Source organism: Lipophrys pholis, assembly GCF_963383615.2.
Source record: "Lipophrys pholis genome assembly, chromosome: 15".
NCBI lineage: Eukaryota > Metazoa > Chordata > Actinopteri > Blenniiformes > Blenniidae > Lipophrys > Lipophrys pholis.
This window is the reverse complement of record NC_137642.1, coordinates 22,827,430-22,842,925: the sequence shown is the minus strand read 5'-3', so window position 1 is coordinate 22,842,925 and position 15,496 is coordinate 22,827,430. Positions and strand designations below refer to the sequence as shown.

The following is a 15,496-nucleotide window of genomic DNA, read 5'->3' as shown; positions in this document are numbered from 1 at the left end:
AATCCAGACTTCCTTTACTTTCTTTCTTTCCCTTTGTCCCTTTCTTTCTGCCCTTCATCACAGAAACAGTGTGTGGGCTGCAATACGCCCTCACGCAGTGAGTGAGCGAGCGAATCGGGGAGAGAGCAAATGTTTAAGAGGACAATGCAAAAGCTCACTAACCCAGAGTTAGAAAACCACTCATCTAAATCAGGGAAATTATGATAATGGGGCATCTCATTATTCTCCAACTCGCTGTGAATCAGCCACTGACATCACATCATTATAGACGTATTCATACAAACAGATTGGATGGCATAAATAGGAAGCCGACACCTTCAAAACTTTCTCATCTGCTTCGTCTGATGTCTCCCCGGGCGTTGGCGCGTGAGACAGGAAGCGCAGGACTCAGGAAGGGGTTGCGTGGCGCCGTTGTGGTCACCAATCGGGACAGAGGCGCCGCGCGGCCGAAAACACCTGACTCATTATCTGTCCTGTGAAAATATAACATTGCTGCATTTAATATTTGAAATGAGGACTCAAGAAACCAAATGCAATCTCTACAGTGAAACGGTAAAACCGCCAAGACTTCTGCAGCTTAATAAAACAAAACAAAACAAAAAATACCCAGAGGAACTTGGTTACTGAGAGAGATTTTGGCAAGCAGAAAATCCCGGGGACGTCTGACCGTTGCTGCAGACAGTTAATCAATCCAAGTGCTTGTCTTTTTCTCTGTTTTGGGGGAAAAAATATGGGAGGCCAGCCTAATCAGCAGAGGAAACAGATCTCAGGGGGCGTCGGGCACCAGGAAAATGGATCTGGGTTGTGAAAAACCACCATTACCACGAGCTGCTCTGGATCCAGCCATCTGGAGATGCCTGCTCCAAAAGCCGGTAAAGTTCGCTAAACTGGGGGCCAACTAGGAAACAGGTTTCCACCTCCCATAACAGACAGCCAGCACTCCCGGAGTGAAGCGACGCCTGTACGACACCCCAAGATAAAGAACTCCTTTTTTTTTTCTTTTTTTTTTTTTCCTTTCAGTGTCAACTGACACTTTCACAGGTTTTACTGGCGTCAACACTTTAAAACTGTGAAATCATCTCCGCAGCTTCACATCAACCACCTTATCTGGCTGCAGCTTTCCAATAGTCTGAGTTTCCCGCCCATCTATCTTCAGGAATGACGTCCATTGTTTGTTTGTTTTTAGTTTAGTTTATTCTTCTTTTTTTTTTTTAATCTCTCTTTAAACATTTCCAATTACTGTAAACCCTTTCCAACTGGCCATTACGTTGCATCTCACCAGCTCAGTCAAGCAAGACAACGAGGCACACTGAGCTAATGCAAACACCTACAAAGCGTTAACGCGGTGCCACTCAAATACACACAGGAATGCAAAACAGGAGGAAGGAAGATAATTTAAAGTTCTCGCAACTCAACATTTAAGAATCTAATTAAATGGAAAAAAAAACCATCATTTTGCATTCAGCTCTTATTCCATTTTTTTTTTTTGTATTTATAACATGGCAGGTGTTGCCAGCACTTTAATTTCTAATGATTTTATAAATAGCGTTTTCGTTCTTGATATACATGAAACTTCTTCACTCGTATTTCTGTACTTATATAAATAACTTATAAATAAGTCATCTTTTTTTTCCAAAAAGGATTCTCGGCTTAACACACACACACACACACACACACACACACACACACACACACACACACACACACACACACACACACACACACACACACACACACACACTAAAGGTAATAATCCCACATTCACCTCCACTGTGTTTTCATTGACATTAGACAGAAGGGGCAGTAGAACATGAGCACAGCTGCATCAAGTCAAAGCTGATGTTGGTAAAGTGCATTCGATCGCCCTCCAGTGGACAGATGTGGTAATTCCTGCCCCGTATATTGAGGATAAAAGAGAGATGGTGCTGGAGACCCTGTGCAGCAATACACCAGCATACACTAAGAAGGTGGAGCCTGTTTCTTTAATGATAAAAAGCATTACTGGATATTGATTTTAATTCATATTGGCTTCATAAAGTTCTTTAAAAAAAAAATAAATAACAGAACAGTGCCATAAATGCTGTCTCTGCAATGCTGGTTTTACCTTTATTTAATTTCACTGTTATTTTCCCAGCTGGGTCAGTTCATAAGCAGTTCTCATTTACAAAGACTTGAGAGTTGAGAAACTTAAGAAAAATATTGGGCAAGAACGAGAAATAAAATTACTATTTTGGCTGAGGAATGGGGAAAGAAAAAGGAAAACAGCAAAATGATTAAAAAAGGGAAAAGAAAATGAAGAAACATTTGAAGAAAAATTTGCTATTCGAGCTCAAACTTCTCCAACAATTGGAAGCACATGGCGGCTGTAGACAGTTAAATGGTTAATGGGGGGAAATCCATGAAAAAAAGAAGGAAACGATATCTAAAAATAACCACAAAATTTAAAAATGCTATAAAATATATCTAGATTATACATATGACACGTCATGAATCTAAACTCAGTTTTTGTTTCTTTTTTGATGTTTTTTTTTGTTTCTTAATTTCAGATAATTTGCAGGTTTTTTGAGTCCAAACTAATTTTATTTGGTGGAAAATCCTGAAAAAATGGCTTACGGAGCTCCAGTCACGATAGCAGCATGGAAAATAATACGTTTTTGAGGCAGATCTGTAGATTAAATTGTCATAATCTGATATTGGGAGAACTGGCATTTTAACCAGAAGCTGTTTGGTGGAATGTGTAAAGGAGGATTTGTTCCAGTAGAGAAAAGCAATACAGTATTTGACTTTTGTGAGCAGAACATTTATGTGCATTTCAAGTGTAAGCTTACCAAAATGTTATGACATGACAATGTTCAGTTTTGTTTGCGATCTGACACAATAGATGAAGAGTTTGATTTCAAGCAACGTGGCTTGATGTTAGAAAACCTCTTGAAATCTTTTAATCCGGCTCAACACAATTTCAAGCTGCAACCTCTAAAATAAACATGTAGCTAGATTAAAACCTCTCCGATGGTTTCAGTTAAAGTAAAGTGAGACATAAATGTGCAAAACAGACGTCTTTCTGTTAAACTCGCTCTCAGTTTAAGGGCAAACATCTGCGGCTCCAATTAAATTTGATTTGGTGACAAAAACGTCTTCTTTGGGTCATAAAGGTTGCAGAATCTAGAGGATAGGCTCTTTTCTTGGTCGTTCAAAGTGAACAGTATTTTGTTGGTGTTTATATGTTGAAATAGGACAATAATTCATTCATTGATTCATTCATATATTCAAATCATCATTATTTACCTTCTTTAGAGGCAGAGTTGATTTTCTGGATAACACAATTTATAGACGAGCGCCTAATGTGGTTAAACTATAAAGTAAAAGCTGTGATGTTCACACACTGTACATGGTCGCTGTTGAGACTCACTGAAAAGAGGCTTCAGGACGGGAGACTGGCCGTGCGGCAGCCGAGGAGGGAGTGCGGGCAGCTTTGCCCGTGTAGCCGGGGATGGTGCTTCGGCTGGCAGAAAGAAATAAGAGGTGAAAATATTATATATCAAACTCTGTGAGAGGTGGCTGAGTATCACCGTGTGAGAGGAATTTCAAAGATAACCCCCCCCCTCTTTCAGGATGTCTTTTTACTTCCCCGGGAGTAATAAAAATTATTTAAAGCCCAAAATAAATTTTGTGTTCATAAAAGTGTGTGTGTGTGTGTGTGTGTGTCTCACTGTGCCGTCGGTGTGTACGGAGGAATGACACTCCTCTTCAGGGTCAGAGGGTGGAACTCTTCATCCGTGTTGTCAATGTTCTCCATGTCCTCCGATCCAATGGCGCCGCTGCAGACACACAGGAAGTCACACATGAAGGTGAATCCAGCACAGACCTGAGCCTGAGAAGTGAAATCACCGGGTTCACCGCAGAGAAAAAACCTGAATCTCTTACATATTTCTGTAAATACCAAATATATACTGTATATTGCATGCTGGGTACTTGTGTGTGGAGTTTGAATGTGCACACTCTGGCTTCCTCTCACAATATGAAGACATTCCTCTCATTCCCCGGAGTCTTCCTCTGCCTCGTCCTGCCCGGCAGCTCCAATCTACAACACCGTCTCTCCGATATATCCACTGACTCTCCGTCCTTACCATCTCACCCTCGTCGCGGGCTTCATCTCAGAACCGCTCAAGCTTAACCGCCCCTCTGATCACTTCATTTTAATTCTTGTCTAAAATCGGAGCGTCTTCAGGTCTGCCATCTTGGACTCGGCCCCCCGTCTCTGAGTCAATGTCTTGTCTCTCCAAACTATAAATATACATCACAGCAGCTCCCACTGCTGACTGCAACAATCCCTTTTCTCTCCTACTGAAATCCTTCAGTAGAACATCTACCAGACACACTCCTCCACCCACCACACCCTTCATGGATGGATGGATGCCACTTCCAATCAGTGTTCATGCAAAATGTCTTTAGACTGAAACACATAATGTGTCATGAAAACATATTGAGATGAATGAATCAGGCAGTTCTTCTCTCAATGTCGTTTTCCCGTTCAAACTGTACAATCCCAAAGTTTTTCTCTTTCTGTAAGTACTCCCAGAGAGTCGTGCTGTGTAGTGCGAAACCATGCGACACAGCAATACTTATTATCACTAAATACGAACAATTTAACAACCAGGAAGTATATTGAATAACAGGTGGGACTGCTCACACACGTGCAGAGTCTTTAGAAGTTTGGACCGCACTCTCTCTCCAACATGAAGTACTCACGTGTATAAAGGGATTTGTCCCGACCTTGGGTAGTGACTGCAGCTGCAAATCACAAGAAAGTGTAGCCGCTTTAAATCTCAGATACAGCGTTAAAATGGAGGCTACGCATCCGCCGACAATCAGAGTCTTACAATGAAATGGGCTTCGTGGCGTCACTCCTCGGTCGAAGCTGTTGTCGGTTCCATTCTGCTCCTACGGACTAAAACAGAACGGGGACAACGACCCAGTCGGGTCAGACCCGATTCCTCTGTCACATTTAATACAAAGTGCTCTGTGTATTACCTTTATACCTTAGAACATGTGGATCACCAGAGGAATCCACAAATAAACTCGCCTCCAACAGAGCTGTTTTCAATGCGAATTGATTATTTGATGATAAACTCAGATTTTATTTTAAAATATCCCTTGAATTATTTGTCATTATATGCTACTAAAGCTGCACAGTTGCTCTGAAGGTGAGCATCCATCCCTCCATCATCCATCCCTCCATCCATCCATCCATCCATCCATCCACCCATCCACCCATCCATCTATATTTGAGTTGAATATGAAGCAAATCATGAGATGAATGTTGGGATCTGCTCATGCTGATCCGCATTACGTGCATGAACACAGACAGGGAAGTGCATGTGGAACTGACTCCAAGTTAAAAGCAGTGGCGCAGCACTGAAGAAGCAGGTCATCCAGTGCAAAAGTGTGACTCACTGGTGTGTTTTGGACGTCAGCGAGAGTCTCCGCCACAGAGGAAGAAGGCGGGAAGTGTCCGCGCGGGGTGCAAAACAAACTCAATCAATTCAGCAAAAAACAAACAAACACAGTGTCTGAGCCAGAGAGAGAGAGAGAGAGAGAGAGAGAGAGAGAGAGAGAGAGAGAGAGAGAGAGAGAGAGAGAGAGAGAGAGAGAGAGAGCCGGGCTACGCTGCAGCTCGGCTGGAGAGGTGCTTCAGCTCGATGTGTCTGCGGGGCCTCGGCTGTGTCCTGCAGTCTGTCCATGTATCTCCTAACAGCACTCTGAACAACGACCCACTGAGCTGCGGGCAAATCCTGCCTGACTAGAAATAAAAATGAAAAATAAAAGTTATGACTTAAAAAAAAAATGAAAGATGAAAACTGCAATAAAAACTATTTTTCAGATCTGCTAAATGAATCAGTGGATGCACTCAGTCCTGCGGCGGCGGCAGCAGGGGGAGTGGATTCAAAGCCTGCAGCTGAAGGAGCACAAAATGACACCACAAGGACCAAATCATGCAAATTCAGTTAATGGGGCGAAGTTATTTCACTGATTTGATTTTGGGATTTTAATGGATTTGCTTCCTTTATCTGCTTTCTTCAGTCCGTCTGCTTCATTGTGACTCCGGGGCCAACACAGGAGTGCAGCACTGTTTGTGGTAAGAAGAGAATCCCGGGTCAGAGTAAGTTGATCAACGTCTTCGTCACCGTCCACAGGTGGCAAAAGGAACCACTAAAGATGGGGCAAAAAAAAAAAAAAAAGCCAGTGGCCTCTGCAGGCTCGCTGGATCATGGACTGTACTAGTAAATCGTAAATGTAAAGAGCTGGGTGCTGCACTAAAGTATCAGTACTTAAGTTACATAATGCAGCTTTAAGCAGCACAACGTCTCCCAACACAGAGATTTTGATTCAACATTCAAACACTTTTATTTCATTTCAGCTGAGCATACTTAAGATTATTCAACACAATGGGGGGTCCGGGGTTTTGCATGTGTGCATGTGTGTTTTCTTTTCCGTTTTCAAAAAGTTGTGTTTTCAGTTGCTCTGAGCACGGTTGTCGTGGAAACAGACCCTCAAAGCGAAGCGGAAGTTTTGTGTTTCCACTTGAAGTTGTTTGGGTTTTGTTGGGCATTTACATTTACTAACATTATCTACTAGTTTCTCAGTAATACTGTGTTTTTTTTTTCGCTGTACTGAAAAGCTCATATTACAAATGTTGCTCTATTTCTATATACGCACGCCAAAGGGATTTCAGGACGAGGGTTAATAGACTGGAGGTAAAGTAATGTTCCCCCTCCTTTAGTGAGTCCCCCGTTTCTCTTTTTTTATTGCCTCTTATGTTATAGACCTGCTGCTTTTTACAATTGTTGATTGTAAAACACCCTTCAACTTCATTTTTGTTGAATTTGCTGCCATTAAAATAAAAATGAGCGAATATTTCCAAATGTTTCACTGTCAACACATTGCAGGTCTTGCTATGTACATTTGGTACGTTACATTTTATAAAAAGAACCTGCAATCTTCAGTGAAATGTCCTGAGAGTTAGAGGTTTAGAGTAATATTTATGCCTTTTTTATTTGTAATTACCCTTGGTAAGTCGTGGAAACGGGCCTAAACCTCCATCACCTCACAGCTGGACCACAGGAAAGCATGAGAGCTGCTGGCTGTGTCCGTGTTCTCTCTGTTCTCCACGGCTCACCTGCCACAGCTGAGGTCGGCTGTAGTAGCGCCTCATTGACGGACGCTCGCACACCAGGTCCACTAACTCCTCCAGGGTTTTGTCTGCTGCGATCGAGCGGCCCTGGAAGGTCGTGTTCCTACGGACTTCCTCGTAGCTCCTGCAAGAGGAAAAACGGGAAACGTCTTGCTATTTAGCTCAAGAACAAAAGCGCCTTGAGTGCAATTGATTAGCTGGATTTCCCCAAAGTTATTTGCTTTAATTTGAATCCTTAAACATCCCTATTCGTTGCACACAGTACATTAGGACAGCTTATTAACAGGGGAGCCCATTCCTCCCCGAAGGCTTTAGGCGAGGCCACAGTTCATCTGCATGATTTCAATGTGCAGCAATTAACACGACCAGAGGACGAACGGTTCCCTGGTGACATCACAGGAGCATAAATCAAACCGGCCCACTCCCAGTAACTCTCGGAGCGGGCCTGCGCGTGGCCATCTTTATTGTTTTAGAAAGGAAACGGTGGCGCCCTGACCTCTGTGCTGCTGAAGCATTTCTGCAGCGTGGGACTTCTGGAGAGCTGTCCGTCCACACACCAGAGGGGGACGCATCCTTTAAAGAAAACAACACGCTTTCACTTATTAAAAAAAAAAAAAAATCAGGCTGAAATTTTAACTAAAGAAGGAGAAAAGTGTTAATGGTAATAATTATAATACTAATGATGATGATGATGATTATCATTATCATTATGTGGCGAGGCACAAAGATTGCTATTTCTAGGGCCATGTTTAATTTTCTTCTTACTATTATTATAATGATTATTATTATTCTTTCACCGCTTTTTCTGTGCATCACTAGTCTCACACCGTTAGGAGCAGGTGAAAAAAATTGCAACTCGGTCTAACGGTTCATGAACACAAATGTTCTAGTTATTATTATTATTATTAGTAGTAGTAGTAGTAGTAGTAGTAGTAGTAGTAGTAGTAGTATTAGTAATAATATTATTATTATTATTATTATTATTAGCATCATCATCAAATAAATACAAACATACAATAATTATCAATAATAAAACACAAAAACAAGCCAAACGTTATTTCTCACTGAGCACATCGCACCACTAATTAGTAGTCTACACAGCCTAATGCTTCGAGCACCAACCTGATGATCGTACAAATTCCCTCTGACATTCACAGACCTGTGACGTCTCCACATCTGACACACACACACTCCTCTCACTTAAAATTCATCAAGCAAATGTAAATGGATAATGAGAGAGACTCTGTGAGACTGAGCTTTGGCACACGAATGCTTTGAGGATGACAAACGTAGGAATCTGAACAGATGGATGACAACTGAAAAGAAAAGAGCCTGAATGTGTTTTATGCCCACTGGCATGTTTTGGGCCTCTGTGGAAGAGGGTCATATTTGTCTCTCGCTCGTTCTCTTCTGCCCTCACTGTGAGCCGGCGCCTCCATTTAGTCATTCATCTTTTTATACCCGCTTTACCTTGAGGCAGGTCACTGGGATCTGGAGGCAGCGGACAACCAGGACAGGACACCCGTCCATCACAGTGCACACGCATGGAGCGCACACACTTCTACTACTTTACTTTACTCAGACCCCGTATGAAGCTATTCAATTGTAGACACAAATAGATTGTGGTGGTTTCACTTCTTCAAGTGTTTTACTTAAGAAACAAGCAAACATGAGTCTTAGTTCAAATGAGGGTTTCACCTGCATTCAAGCTGTTTTAAAATGGGAACAATCTGCAGCAAACTGTTTCACTTCCTTGTCCGTGGGCTTGCGATCAGCAGCAGCACAAAAATGTGAAGTTAGAGAAACCAAAAGCAGAAAAACAACAAAAGAGTTCAATGTGAGAGATGACTGGTCAAACAGTGCATCGTGAGGCACGACATAGACCATATCTCATAAATAGAAATGTGTGTGTGTGCCTGTTGCTTACGGCTGACGAGTACTATTTTGTATTTTCCATCAAAATCCCACCCGCTTTGACCCCCGGCCAATTTGTCTCTGTTTTTTGCGATTTGCTGAACCGTTAACAAAAGTCACAGCACACTATTCTGGAATTGTCTGCACACCGGGGTGTGCTATTTGTGTACATGCTCCCAATGGTACGGGCGGGACTAGTTAGTTAAAGCTGGTTTGAACAGACACAATCAGAAACAACACAAACGTTTTTTGAGGTAATGAATCATGGATGAAAACTAAGAAAAAAAGCTTCGGTCGACTTACTATGCAGTCACAGCGGAAGCCGTCCTACCAGGTACTAGTCTGAAACAGAGCCGAGTTTCTGCTGTCAGGGGCTGCTGGTGACACCATATCAGATATTTCAACCCATTCATCTTTTAGTCATGTTAAGTTTTTCTTGTAGACCTCCTCTACTTCTATTTTAGTTGATTCACGTCCTAAAGTGGCCGTAAATAATCCCACCTTACTGTTGCACTCGGGATTGTTTCCAGCAGCCTCATCCAACATTTGTGATTTATCCTCCTCTTAAAGTAGACGGGCGAAGCCTTCCTTTGTTATGTGGCATCACCCAGTCGCCCAGACAGAATAAAGAGGTCAGAACAATGCTTGACCTCTTTAAATGAGTCTATCTGGCGGCACTGTTATGCTGCAGGGGATATTTTGCTCACATGGGTTTTTTTTGGGGGGGCCCCTTCTATTCCCTTTAATGGTGGCAGGCCGCTGCAAATCAATACAAAAGTTGTTTATTCTGAGATGAAACACCTGATGGAGGTGGTCTGTTCTTGGACGGGTGCTGCTGGCATTGAGGGAGGGACTGGCACTTGAATGCTTGAGTAACAACAAAAACAATCCGAATGAGATGGTTTGACTTTTGCAATCTCGACACTGTGCCTTTGGTGTTTGGTAATGTAAGGTTTGGATAAAGCTGCTCGGCCGTGGAAACCCCTCAGCTCCACACTCTGTTCTAGAGATAATCTGATGATCACATGAACTTTGAAGGTCCGTCGCTGTCGACTCTTCAGAAGGTTGGCGACCTCTGCTCGCTATGTGCCTCAGCAGCCGCTGGTCCACTCATTGATTTTTCCCGGCTGAGTTTCGGTTGTTCCCAATCGCTTCCACTTTGTTATAATAATACTAACAGTTGACATTATCGTGCTAGAAATGCTACACCACCTGAGCCATGAAAGCTTAAAAGTGGGGCTGAAAATGAACAAGAAGAAAACTAAGGTCATGTTTAACTCTCAAGCAACACGCCAGGAGGTGAAAATAGACAAGGTGTCTCCAAACAGCGGACAGACATGTCTCAATCGGTCAAGAAGTCAAGAAGATGCCAAGACACTGACAAAACGAACGAACTAAAGAGGCGTATCGCCTTGGGATGGAATTCATTTGGCCAAATGTAAGAGATCTTCAAAACCCCTAATCTACCACTGAGTCTAAAAAAGAAAAGCTTTTGATGCAATATATGCATTATAAGTATTACACCTGCAATAATGGCTGTGAAACACAAGGGGCCATCGAAAGAGTCATGCTTGGCATAACTTGGAAAGACAGAACAACCAACCAGTGGATCGGAGAGCAAACCAAAGTGAAAGACATCTTAGTGTGCGTCAAACAACAGAAGTGGAAATGGGCAGGCCACATAGCGAGAACGACTGACAACCAATGGAGAAAACGGATGACAGAATGGGAACGGAGAGGAAACTGGAAAAGATCTTGAGGAAGACAGAATAGTCTGCATCTCTAGGTGCTTGATTAAAAGTGACTGAAACACCCGAATTCAATGATTTGGAGAGCTGAGCAAACACTTTTGGCAGAATAGTGCATTAGACAAATAGTGCAGAAGATCCTGAAAGGGAGGTAATGATCTATGTTAGTTAAATTCATGTTAGGATCTAATGCTGCCCATAAAAACTCAAGAGATCACCAGTGTTCTTGCAGTTCACGATGACGAAGACAATAGCCTCTGAGATATTACGGCAATCCATCCAACCAGCCGTTCAGCCTGAAATTTCCTTCTCCGAAGCCAACGGTGCTGATGTACCTCAAGTTAACGATCGAAGGATTATGTCAGAGTTAGTGATGCATGATGAAACTGTGGATTGAAATTCAGGTATACAATCTTCTATCGGTCTGAGAGTCAATTAAAGGGTTGCTGTTTTCACACAATCAGCAGCCCCCCCCCCCCCCCCCCCCATCCCCCGCCCACCCACTGCTCAGTCACAGGCATCAATCAAGCCTCCACTCAATAACTGTTCACTACAACCAAGTGTCATCTTCTCATCAGCCATAATAATCTATAACAAGGTAATAATGATGACATCGATTAGCACGTTCAGAAACAAAATAATAAAGCAAGTTTATGTTGTCAGCGTGAACATCTGCCCACAAAATAATAAGCTGATAAGATGCGTTAACATGTGTGTTGGTGCCTAAATAGAGACGTGTGTGTGTGTGTAAGTGTGCTGATGCATTATTATGACAGATTTAATACAGACTTGTATTATGACTAGAAATGGATTAATTTGCCAGTGAGGTGATAAAATGCAATAATAACTACTTTGCCTGGAAACCGAGCCAGCGGCATTAGTTCTGCTCTGTGGAAGATTGAGTGTGTAAATCACCGCCTGTTTGTGTGCTCGGAGAATTAAGCAGGAAAAATGAATGAATTGTTAATGTGTGAAATGTTCAATTTCTCAGTCGGACAAAAGGAGCAAATTGGAGACAAGACGGGGCACTTGAGCGGCGGAGCCTCTCCTGTGGTCACCCACCTGCAGTCGGGCATGTTTATCAGGCACTCTGCAGCGTTGCGCGGCTTCACTGGAGGCCCTCGGTGAGGGGGGGCGCATCTCAACACCGCCTCTTGAACCTTGATATGACACAAACACAACGAGGTCCGTTTTGGGACACAAGCATAACCATGCACACAGTGAGCGTGCGCTATGAAGGTCGATGACTCTACGTGGCGGCCGCAGGGCAGAAATACGCTCCCACCGTGTAGAACTCCTGTTCGGGTTGAGTAGCCATCAGGTACACAAAACAAAAAGACGACTAATTACTGCTCAATTGTAAAACACTTTGTCCAGAGATGCAGATGATGACTTCTCCGTGCTCGTGTTTTGATTAGCAGCTGCCTGCAGGTGATGTTGCTCTGAGAAGAATGTATTATGAAGACATTTATGCAGCATGCAAGAACACTATCGAATTGAATTGAATTGAATTGAATTGAATTGAATTGAATGCTCTGGCTGCAGCTTCAATGTTAATCTAATAATGTTCATCCCATGTCTACGAAGCTGGGATGGAGTTTCGGTTAATATTTGGTGCATAAAAATGTCCTCAGAGATGAAATTACAAGCAGAAGTCAAATTCGAATTAATAATATGTAAAAGTGCAGAAATAAACAGAACTTTTTTTTATGTTTAGCTAATAGAAATACACTAAACAAAGGAATTGTAAGCGGTGGTCTGACTCAATGTGAATAAATAATATAGCAAGTTACGGAGAATGTTCAGCTTTAAGCAAAAATAGAACGTTAAATTGTTAGCATCATCAACTTGTTGAGTAACAGTTTAAGACAGGAGACATACATACATTTATCAGATATTTATATCAATATGAATTTAGACTTACCAGTACAAATTATATCATTTTCAGAGTCTTTGAAAAGTTACAATGATAATAATATAAGTTAGTTGATTTTAAATGGCAGACCTTAAGGTTATGTAGAAACATGTAGAAAAAAAACACTGCTGTTGTTTAGCAACACTCGAAGAACAACGAATGAAAAAGCAGCTGTCGATTTTATTTTCATTTCTGTCAGCAGCTATAACTTCCATGAAAGGATTAAGACAGGGAAGCGTTGCACTTTTCTCATATTCAGCACGACAGCACACTCTCCTTTGTATTATTATTATTATTTCATGTGTGTGTTCTTGCTTAATTTAGGCTGCTTTTAAAGTGTTTTTAACTAATTGACCCATAGCAGCCGTCGTCCCGCTTGTGATCACAGCAGCATCACGAGCTGATTGATCTGATTCAGTAAACACATTTGAAAGTGACTCACAGACGACGCTGCATCACTTACATGATAAGTGTTTCCACTATAATTAAAAATATCTATTCCTCAGGGTGACAGTGAAGGTTAGGGTCACATGATTAAATTTTTTTTTACTAATCCCCCAGCACTGTTGTTCCTCCTCTCCAGATCAATAGAAACTGCCTTTATTATCTTCTTTCTGTCTGTTTTCTTTCTTTTCCTCCAGATGTGTTTGTGCACTTTTATCTGTTTATTTTGTGTCCTGGGTTTCATTGCCACGCAACAGACTTCCCACTATGGACTGGGAGACTTAATTCATTCACCTGCTAGCGACTTTCTTGAAAAATCAATTAATTGTTAAGTCAATAATGAAACACAGCAACACAATCTGAAGTCTTGGATGATTTTCACTTGATTTACTCCTCATATTTGAGGAGCTTGGACAAAGCTGGAAAATAAAAGTTAATTGAATATTGAGTGATTCACTCATTGATTACTCCCTAATCATTGTCAGGGCAACTCAGGCCCCGTTTACGCAGCGTTTCACGTGACAACACCACCAACACTGACAACGATGTAGTTAGTATGCCGGGCCACGGGAGGGCGCTCTTGCTTGATTTTGTAATGAAACACAGACGTGTGTGCAGAGAACAAAACGCTACAAGCATGAAGAAAATGGAGAGAACCCAACAAACTACTGACGCATCGGATGCTATCAGGGGTGAGTTTCAACTATAAAGCTACTGATATGGGCGACAAAACTGGAAGACAAACCGCGAGTCATACCACTACTGGTCCGCCATGTTTGTTTACATGTGGATATGCAGAAGGAAGGGGATGGAGGGGGAGAGAAATGCAAGCCAGTAACAGGCTCCGTAGCTTCCGGCAGTGTCTGCAGGAGGGATTGGCAACCGTGAAAGAATCGGATCCGCACACCGGTGTCGTGTAAACGGGCCCCCCAAAAGTGAAGAAAGTTTTACGGATACACTCGTATTCGTTGTCGCGTAAGCGGGGCCTCAGGCAGTAATCCTGTGGTTAATCCAGCCTTGCAGCCTTGACAACTCAAAGCTGCATGAATTATTCCCCTCCATTGTTGTGGCTGGCAGCGTATAAGAATGTAAATATGATGTGATGTTTGTACCGTCGAGCTTCGTCCTGAACGCTGCACCGGGACTCTTCCAGGAGCTCCGGGCCTTTTCCTCGCTCACGCCTTCACACTTCCCAGAGGGGTTTGGTGTCGTCTGAGGCCTCGCTCTCAGGCCCGCAGGGACTCGCAGACCGGAGGGAACATGTTCCAAATCTATGAAACTCCGTCGACCTTTGACCCCGAGGGCAGCCTCTGCTCCGGCACTCAGCAGGCCGCAGCAGGGGTCCAACAGGGGGACGTCGTCTCGTAAAGGAGCCAGGGATGAGCGCCTCGGAGGGAGATGGTGGCTAGGAGACCCACTATGTCCTCGTCCTCTGCTGCCGTCCCGGTCTAGACTGGAGTTCAGCCGCCTGATAACCTGCAGCTCGACAGAGAGCGACTTGAGAGGATCTGGAGCTGCTGCCATTACTGTCAGTGCAGGAACTCGAAGAAGCGCCGGCCTGTTGCCCAGTGACAGTCTTTGTTTGTTCCTCAGATCAAATTACTGACATGCAGAGAAGCGCAGACTGCATACCTGAGTCTGTTTATTATGATAACGGACCTTAAAACATCCCCTTGATATCTTATTCCACTGATTCCCCTCAGGAGATCATTTCTCGTAATCATCTTTTCTCAGAGTGCCTGTGTTTTCCCAACTTACAACTACTAATTCATCACACTGACCACATGAAAACTGTTGTTTCAGTCGTCAAGGCTTCTGGCAAACTACTCCACACAAATGTGTTTTGGTGGGAAATAATGAAGAGAAAACTGGACTCCGCCTCAGGGTTTAATGAACTGACCCTCCTCTGAGAACGTAACATTACTTATTGTGAAGGCTTAGAAATTGTTTTCTGCTCGTTTTATCCTGTGAATTTTCGTGCAGTGGCCACTAGATGGCGAGGGAGAGCCTGTGTTGTGAGGCGGTGAACGTCAGACGCCAGCCTGCTGTTTTGTCTCCCAGGGATTAAAAGTACAGTCCACAAATATCACATCAAAACATCAAAAAAAGAAAAGTCTGTTACCACTTTATGAGTCCGAGAATACTCTTATAGTGAAACAAGGTGAGCATAAAGCCAATTCTGACTGAGCCCTCCACAGAAATATTCAAGTGTTTTTATTTTTCTGCACACGCAGCCTAAACAAGCTGTTTTCCCAATGCCTGGAGTGCTGCTGGCCGCCAGAG

General features: G+C 42.9%; 1 protein-coding gene across 1 annotated transcript; it reads right to left on the bottom strand.

Annotated features, from left to right (window-relative positions):
• Window positions 1–328: 328 nt before the first annotated feature.
• On the bottom strand, window positions 329–14,737 carry spmip7 (sperm microtubule inner protein 7; the record flags this gene model as incomplete). Its single annotated transcript, XM_080481093.1, has 9 exons — window positions 329–473; window positions 3,410–3,502; window positions 3,711–3,818; window positions 4,750–4,791; window positions 4,881–4,948; window positions 7,178–7,316; window positions 11,917–12,014; window positions 12,108–12,151; window positions 14,326–14,737. The coding sequence occupies 9 exons, from the start codon at window positions 14,735–14,737 to the stop codon at window positions 329–331; spliced, it is 1,149 nt and encodes a 382-aa protein (XP_080337219.1).
• Window positions 14,738–15,496: the final 759 nt, after the last annotated feature.